This window comes from Solanum tuberosum, unplaced genomic scaffold, assembly GCF_000226075.1.
Source record: "Solanum tuberosum cultivar DM 1-3 516 R44 unplaced genomic scaffold, SolTub_3.0 scf00545, whole genome shotgun sequence".
Classification (NCBI taxonomy): domain Eukaryota; kingdom Viridiplantae; phylum Streptophyta; class Magnoliopsida; order Solanales; family Solanaceae; genus Solanum; species Solanum tuberosum.
The window spans coordinates 8,856-17,572 of NW_006239477.1; the positions used below are offsets into that span (position 1 = coordinate 8,856).

Below are 8,717 nucleotides of genomic sequence, written 5' to 3' on the forward strand. Positions count from 1 at the left end.
CGGGTATGCTTGTGAATGGGAAGCTTCATTGGGCTATTGCTAATAGGTTTACTCGTTATTATAATGATTGTGTCATCCTTGTGGTTGACTTGGCTGATGGGAGATGGGAAGAAATGGAGAATCCTTGCTACTAGAAGAAAATTTTGATTTTACCCCGTACCTTGGTGTATTAGGAAATGACCTTTGTATGATTTTCCATCCTCTAATGACTCATGTAGATGTGTGGGTTATGAAGAAGTACGGGGTTAAAGAGTCTTGGACAAAAATGTTTAACATAAGGTATGTGGGGTATAATTTATTTGGTCCACACTTTTGCTTGTCAAGTGAAGGTGAAATTTTGTTTAAGAATGGATCAATTTTCGTAGTTTACTACCAAAATGATGATTCAATGAGATTTCCAGAGGTTTCCAATTGTGGTCAGCTTGCCGACGCAAAGTTTTACATTGAAAGCCTTGTTTGGCCGTTTGTTGCGGAACATACCAGGAATGCAACAACACCAAAGGCAACAAAATCTTAGATGACGAAAATCGTGTGATAAATAATTAGTAAGAATTCTTTATACAATTTCCTCAAGAGCTATTAATTTTTTTTCTTTTCTCATCTACTTAATAATAGCACACTAGATATCAAAAACATCTTTGAATCATATATGCTTGAAGATCTTTTTAGTGATATTTTTTGCTTCATCAAACTTCTTCTCAAGAACAATTGCTTGGTGTCTTAATTTTCAAGCTACTTGCACGCAACATTGTTTCTTTAGGACTATATTCTATTTGTTTTACTTATTTGGTCATTCAAAGCTGAAATGTCTTTCACATTGTCAATATCCAATGGTTCGGTGCAAGGATAGAGCATCTCAGGTTACAGGTTTGAGCCTCTTGTCAAGCGAACTAACTCTAGCATTTAAGTGAGGATGGGTAGAATGACAGACCTATCATCCGTGATTTTAAAGGTTGCGGTTGGCCAAAAGACCAGCTATATTCGGATTTCTCGATCATAAAAAATAATATGAAGGAAAAAAGGGGAAGAAGTCTAAAGGTCTTATAAGAAATATCCTTGCGTATTAGACTTACTGAGCTAGAAAAGGGAATGATTTCTATGTAAATTTCTTACTCTAAATTATCCATTTTTTCGCAACTCAATATGTTGCATTTGGATCAGTGTGTGATTTATTCTAACTCTTTTGGTATTTACATTGCCTATTTATACCACTTGAAGTTGCATTTCCATGTTCCTTCTAGAGATCAGATAAGTTAACTAATATATATTTGAATAGAAGCAATTTCGACAAGTCTCAAATTTAGTTGGTGCTTGTAGTATCTAACCAAAGTGAGTTTTGCTACATGTTAAATAAAGATCATGCACATGGCACTTTGGGTACTTTTCTCTTGATAAGGTAAACGGTGTTTTGTTAATACTAATGTTATGTACTTTTGAACTTTCAGGAAATGAATGCTGATGTTTGGAACAACAAATCTACTCCCTGCTGACTGCACGGGTAGGAATGATGAAGGCTGGGGTTTCTCTATGTTTAGTGTTCATTGTGATGTAGAAACGTTTTTTCTTTACATGCAAAACAAGATTTACATATGCTCGTTGATTGCATATTACAGTTTGTTGGTACCTTTTGAATCTTGGTTGAGAAAAACTTTATATCAACTGAAATTTCCATTACAAGGCTTGATACTGTTATTTAAGAGCTATCCAATGTTCATATTTACAGCAACTACATAGTTAGAAAATCAGTGTTATCTGATATGCTTGAAATGAGAAATTTTTGCTCTTAATGAGTTTTGTAAATAAGTTTTTTTCTCTGTTTTCGTTCAAATAATTTCCACTAATTGTTGTATAATATTGGACATTGATTTTGCTTAGACAAAATCTGGATCACACAACATATACTTTATGTCAGAGTTTATACCTTTAGAACTATTAGAACATCAACTAGTAGTTTAGTCGTATTAGGATTGCATTAACAGTTCAACAGTTATTATTTATTTAGATTACTTTAGTTCAGTTCATTTAGGGGTCTTATTATTTTTCCTGTAACTCTATTTAATACCTTGCTGCCTTCATTAATAAATATACTCTTCCAGCACACATTCAGTCTTTATATGGTATCAAGGCTTTTCACGCTCTAACGAGTACGATCCAATTTTTCTTCTCCTCCTCACGCATATCATCAACAATGACCAATCACAATGGTAACAACAATGGCAACAATCCCAAAGTTGTCAATGCTGATAACATGACGGGTACCAATATTATCATTCAATTCAATCCCATATCCCAATTACCCATCAAAGTAAGCGGTGGTCATAACTTTACCACCTAGAAAGCCCAATTTTCTTGTTTTTAATCCTGAACTCATCATCAAAATACTCAGTGGTCTAGGTCCTGAATTTTGTGAGATCTCTACTACCATACCTGCACGCGATACAGCTATCTCCTATGAGGAACTATTTGAAAACCTACTGGACTTTGAACTCTTCCTTCGCCACGAGGATGCTAAGAAACTACATAGTACCATCACGGTTGCAGTTGCTACTCCCACCAAATTTAACTCCAATAATCGCAACAATCGTGGACAGACCAACAACTCTAAAAAATGGTGCCAGAATTAGCGTCCAAGCGCTCCACCACAATGGCATTCCAATTCAAATCCAAACAGTGTTATTTGATGTTCACTATGTAACAGGATTGGTCACACCGCCAATGTTTGCCACTCGAAGTCTCATAATCACTTTGAAGCAAAAGCCAACTACGGCCCTGGGTTTACGACGGCCACCAACCCCTGGATAGTTAACTCATGAGCCACCCATCACATTACAACAGAGCCACACAACCTACAACCATACCATGAATGATAATGAGGATGTCTCCATGGGTGATGGTAACAAAATTCCCATCTCTCACACTGGTTCTACTAAATTAAATGCATCAAATAATGTTTTTAAGCTAACCCACACTTTGTGTGCCCTTTCCATTAAACGCAAGCTTCTCTCTGTTTCTAAATTCTATCAAGACTATCTTAAGTCTATTGATTTTTTTCCTTCTAACTTTGTTGTGAAGGATCTGAAAACGCAGAAGCCACTGGTGCACGGTCGGACCAACAATGGACTGTATGAGTGGCCTGTCTCACATCCCCAAGCTCACATTATCTCTACATCTAGTCCTCTCACTACTTGGCACCAACGTCTTGGTCATCCGCACTCTAGAGTTATTAGGTTTATTTTAAATAAATTCTCTCTATCGTTTCATGAGCGAGATAAAAATTTTCATTGTAATTCTTGTTGATCTAATAAAGCTCATCGGCATCCTTTTACCCATTTATCACTGTGTAGCTCTAAACCGCTTCAAATTATTTTTAGTGATTTATGGGGTCCATCACCAGTCTTATCTCTTGACAAAAAGTTGTATTATTGTATTTTTGTTGAACAATATACGAAATACACTTGGCTCTACACACTAACAAAGAAAAGTGAAGTTAAAGTGATCTTTCAAAAAATTCATCCTATGATGGAAAAACATTTTGACACCAAAATTTGATCATTGTATACTGATGGCGAAGGTCAGTATAAAAGTCTTGAATCCTATGTTTCACTTCACGAAATTCAACACCTCTCTACCCCACCCTGTACACCCCAACGAGTGGCACTTGCAGAACGACGACATCGTCATATCGTCGAAACTGCAAGAACACTCTTACATGAGGTGTCCCTCCAACCCAATTCTGGTCTTTTGCATGCCATCACACTATCTACCTCATTAATCGTTGTCCAACCTCTCACCTAGATAATCAATCCCCATTCCAAAGATTACTTAGAAAATCACCTGATTATAACTCCCTACGAATTTTTGGTTGTTTATGCTATCCATGGCTTAAACCATACTCTAAAAATAAACTTAAATACAAATATACCCCATGTGTCTATCTTGGATTCTCATTATCCCATCACTGTCACCAGTGTTTTGACCCAATTTCTGCAAAGGTGTACTTATCCCGAGATGTGCGATTTGTTGAGGATGGTTTTCCATTTAAGACATTGTTCTTCAACATTGCCATTAAATCAGTTCACCTAGAATGGCCAAAAAAACTATGTCAAGTTTTTCAGACCCCACACCCAAACTTCCTATAGTTACAGATCTGCCAACTCCACTAGAAATAACAGCAAGCACAATTACAGATTTCCCATCATCGTCTGCTTCTTCTCCATCCCAGTCCGGAGACCACTCAAATTCACAATCCTTATCCGACAATGCATCGACGGCAGATGCAACAAATTCACCTCTTGCAACTCCTCCCTCTCCAGGTAAATTTCTATCTTTCTCTTCTTCAATAATTCCCGCTTCCCAGGACCCCTCCTCTAAATCTACTGCCCAGCGTTTAGCACTACCACGCCTCACTTCAAACTCACAAATGTCGATCCCTACCAACACACAAAACAACTTGTCTCCTCTTTTTGTCTATCAATGTAGAAACACTAACCCACCAACACATATGGATCCGCAACCAACCTGTCCTATCCTCGAGTTGGAACTCGCTCCTTCACCACCTCAATATCCGTCTCCTTCTACCTATGCTGTCACTCGATCCCAAAACAATATCACAAAACCCAAACAAATTTTTGATCACCTAGCCAAATTGAACCCCACGGTCACACCCACTACTATCAAACAAGCACAAAAACATCCTGAGTGTTATTATGCAATGAAACATGAAGTTGATTCTTTAATTAAAAATTAGATTTGGGAACTTGTTCCCCCTGACCCGATCAAAAACATTGTATCCTCCAAGTGGCTTTTCAGGATCAACAGAAATGTTGATGGGTCCATCGACAGATACAAATCGTGCGTGGTTACAAAAGGCTTTACTTAGAGGCCGGACATTGATTTTTATGCCACATTTAGCAGTCGTCAAGCCCACCATAGTTTGCATCGTCCTCTCTGTGGCACTTCGCCACAACTGGAATTTGTCAGCTGAATGTCAATAATTCCTTCCTCCAAGGCAACCTGGAAGAGGAAGTGTACATGGAACAACCTCTGAGGTTTACTACTGATGAAAAACCAATGCATATCTGTCGGCTGCAAAGGCGATATATGGCATGAATTAGGATCCTCGGGCGTGGTACAATTCCCTCATGGGTTATCTTTCATCCATAGGCTTTGTTAAGACAAAATTGGATGCCTCACTACTTATCAGACATGCTGTAGGTGATTCGTTGTTCGACCTCGTCTATGTCGACGAGATTATTATCACTGGGAGCAATACATTAAGTGTCAATTATGTTATCACTTCCTTTGCTTCTAAGTTCTCTATTAAAGATTTAGGTAATCTTCACTTCTTTCTTGGCGTTGAAGTGATACGCAACTCTAACGGTTTAATTCTCACCCAAGCAAATTATGTGAATAAAATTTTAAATGATGAGCTAATGACCGACCACAAGAGTGTTAACACGCCAATGAGTGCATCAAAGTTACTCACCTTTTCTGATGGAACTCATTTGACTGATGTTACACGTTATCTCCGAGTCTTGGGTAGGCTTCAATATCTATCCTTCACTAGACCTGGCATAGCCTATGCAGTCAACAAGCTTACTCAATTTATGCAAGCACCATCCGACCTTCACTGGAAAGCTGTAATACATGTTCTTTGACACCTGCGTGGTACCATTCAACTCGGCCTATGCATTACTCCCATTGATGAATTCAATCTACATGTGTACTCTGATGCAGATTGAAGTGGGGACATCGTTGACATCGTTTCTACATCTGGTTACATCTTGTTTCTTGGTCACAATCCGATTAGCTGGTCCTCAAAGAAGCAAAATATTGTCTCAGGCTCCTCCACTGAGTCTAAATACAGGGCTGTGGCTAATGCACTTTCTGAAACCTTATGGTTCACCAATCTCTTAAATGAGCTGTGATTTCTAGTACATCAGCTACCTATAATTTATTGTGACAATCTTGGAGCCGCATTCTTGAACAAGAATCCTGTCCTCCGTAGCCGTGTGAAGCATACTACCATGGACTTTCACTTTGTTCGCCACCATGTTGACATCAAAATGGTTCGTGTTGTTCATGTCCATAGCGCCGATTAAATAGCCAACTCTCACCCCAAGGCACTTCTTAAATCTGCTTTTGAAACTAATCTGTTCAAGTTAGGCTTGGTGACTCATCGCCTAACTTGAGGGGGCGTATTAGAACATGTGGCACTAGGACATCAATTAGTAGTCTAGTGGTATTAGGATTGAATTACTAGTTCAACAATTATTATTTATTTAGATTACTTTAGTTCAGTTCGTTTAGGAGTCTTATTATTTTCCCTGTAATTCTATTTAATACCTTGCTGTCTTCATTAATAAATATACACTTCCAGCACACATTCGATCTTTATAAGAACCACATGTTTGTGGGGTGTTTTGGGAAGTGTTAGATTATTATTTGTCTCGGTTACTTAAATTTTCTTGGTGTGAAGAAAGTATCCCAAGTTAATGACTTATGAGTGTGCTAATTTTATTGTGGTGCACTATTGTTTTCACAGTTGCATTGGACCCCACTCTATATTGCGCGTTTTCAGTAAAATGATTTTCAATTCATTTAGTGGAACTCAAATGAGTAATTGTTTGGTTTATATCAGTTTTAGGTAATGAGATGGATTTACTTTCTAACTATGCAGTTACTGTAATAGATGATTAGTTCTTAAAGTTGCAACTCGAGCCTTCTGTAAGTCAGTATTGTGAGTAAACATAGAGCAATAAGCCAAACAGAAGAGCGTTGCACAAAATGCATCATCGACCTTCATTCCCATCTCGCAGCCAAATTGAGAGCAATTGCAGAATCCATCGGTGATGTGTTGAAGAGGGTAAGATTTCTATGTGGATAGGACATATCAACATCTTTTGCATATTTTCATTTTCAATTGATGCATGTAGGATCCTACAGAGCTTTCAGAGTCTGCCAACTGCAATCCCCACTTATGGTTCATAAATTGAATTACGGACCATAAATGGTGCTCGTGGAATAAAACATCTGAAACCATGTTATTGGTTTGATTCTTACGGACACAACTATGGGTTACAAATCCAACTACAGACCGAAATTTGGGTTCGCAGAATGAAGTCCTGAAGCTTGTTTTTGGGTGTAATTTGTAAGGACTTAAACAGGATGCATAAATCAAACTACGGGCCATGATTTGGGTTTGTGGAATGAACTTCTGAGACCCGATTTTGGTCTAGCTTCCATGGAGGGAATCTACAAGCGGTAGATCCAACTACATGCCGTAGTTCTTCCTCGTGAAAGGATTAAGGAAGTTTTTAGTTGAGGATATTTCAGTATTTCTCATTATTTCTATGCCTAAACCTCAACGTGTTAGTACGTAATTGGTGACTATATGTATCATAGTATTACCTCAACATACTCTCATATCTTTTTCCTTGAGCTTTCTTCAAGAACTATTGTAGTGAGTGGATGAGTATTTCCTCATGACCTACATCTAGTTTTCAATTAGAATGATTAAGACTAGGGTTTTTACTCCAAAGTTAGCGCTATTCAAAATTCTTAATACATTCTTATTATTGATTCTTGATTTCATTTATGGATTTCAGTTCTCTGCATATTTATGATCCTTGATTGTTGTTCATGCTTATTAGTCCACATGAACCCTATTTAAGTAAAATTGTTTGAAGGGCTTGGAATATTATTCATTACTCATTTCTTTCATATACAAAGTAAACTTAAAGTATTAGCGCCATAATTCCAAAAGAGTTTTAAGGGAACTTGAAACGTTCCAAGGGCATTATTTTCACAAAGAAAAGCATGGCTATTTTTGGAGGAAGCATAATCAGGTTTAGAGAAATGGTTCCAGTTAGTTCCTATAGCAAGTTTAGTATATAAAAAAAGAAGTAAGTAGTAATTCACGATAGAGATTATCAATTTCCCCTAAAGCGGGACCCTTTTTCATAAAATGGAACCTTATACAATTATTAAGAAATATTGCATTGATTTGGGAGTAGTATTGAGCACCGAGTTGGGTAAGAATTTAGATAACTCAAACCCCATAACTTCTCAGCCAACGTAGGATAAGATTATGTCTTCGATTTGGGCTACTCTTCATATAGACTCTGGTAAGGTCTTAGATATTGAATTCATTACTTCAGTTTATCCTTTACCCTGAAAAAGTATTGGATGAATCTGGAAACGTGGGCAAGACGTTGTATAATCATGAGGTTCATAGTGATGGTTGTTGGTTAGATAAACTGTCACTCCCCAAGCTTACGCCCTGGGCGGTACTAGCACTCGAGAACAATTGTTGGTCCCAAGCGAACCCTTGGCCTGGCTTACTTACTCAGCAGAGGATTTAAACTTCAGAGATAACTTCAAATAAAGAACTTATGGCAAATCTTAGAATGTCTTTAAAGAAAGCATTAAAACTAGCAAAAATGGCTACTTAAGTGTCATAGCAAAACATCTGAAATACAAAGCTGAAAGAATCATAACTAACTGTCTGACTATCTATGAAGCCTCTAAAACAACTGAGATGGATATTGGGACAAACCCCAGAACATTCTAATGAACTGATAATAAAATTGAAAGCAATAAAAAGGAGTCCTCTGGAATGCTAGGAGGCTCACCAACTGACTCTGGAGTGCTCAACGAGGCGCTGAATGCTGATCCTGATTACCTGCGTTTGCATCATAATAAGATGCAAGCCTACT

General features: G+C 37.7%; 1 protein-coding gene across 1 annotated transcript; it reads left to right on the plus strand.

Annotated features, from left to right (window-relative positions):
- The first annotated feature begins 5,141 nt into the window (after positions 1 to 5,141).
- Positions 5,142 to 5,916, plus strand: LOC107058591 (uncharacterized mitochondrial protein AtMg00810-like). Its single transcript, XM_015304481.1, has 2 exons — positions 5,142 to 5,639; positions 5,737 to 5,916. Exons 1-2 carry the CDS (start codon positions 5,142 to 5,144, stop codon positions 5,914 to 5,916), a joined length of 678 nt encoding a protein of 225 aa, XP_015159967.1.
- Positions 5,917 to 8,717: the final 2,801 nt, after the last annotated feature.

Coding starts and splice junctions, on each gene's coding strand:
- LOC107058591 (XM_015304481.1), top strand. CDS start 5,142: ATGGGTTATCTTTCATCCATAGGCTTTGTTAAGACAAAATTGGATGCC. Junction 5,640..5,736: donor CCGACCTTCACTGGAAAGCT/GTAATACATGTT, acceptor ACTCTGATGCAG/ATTGAAGTGGGGACATCGTT.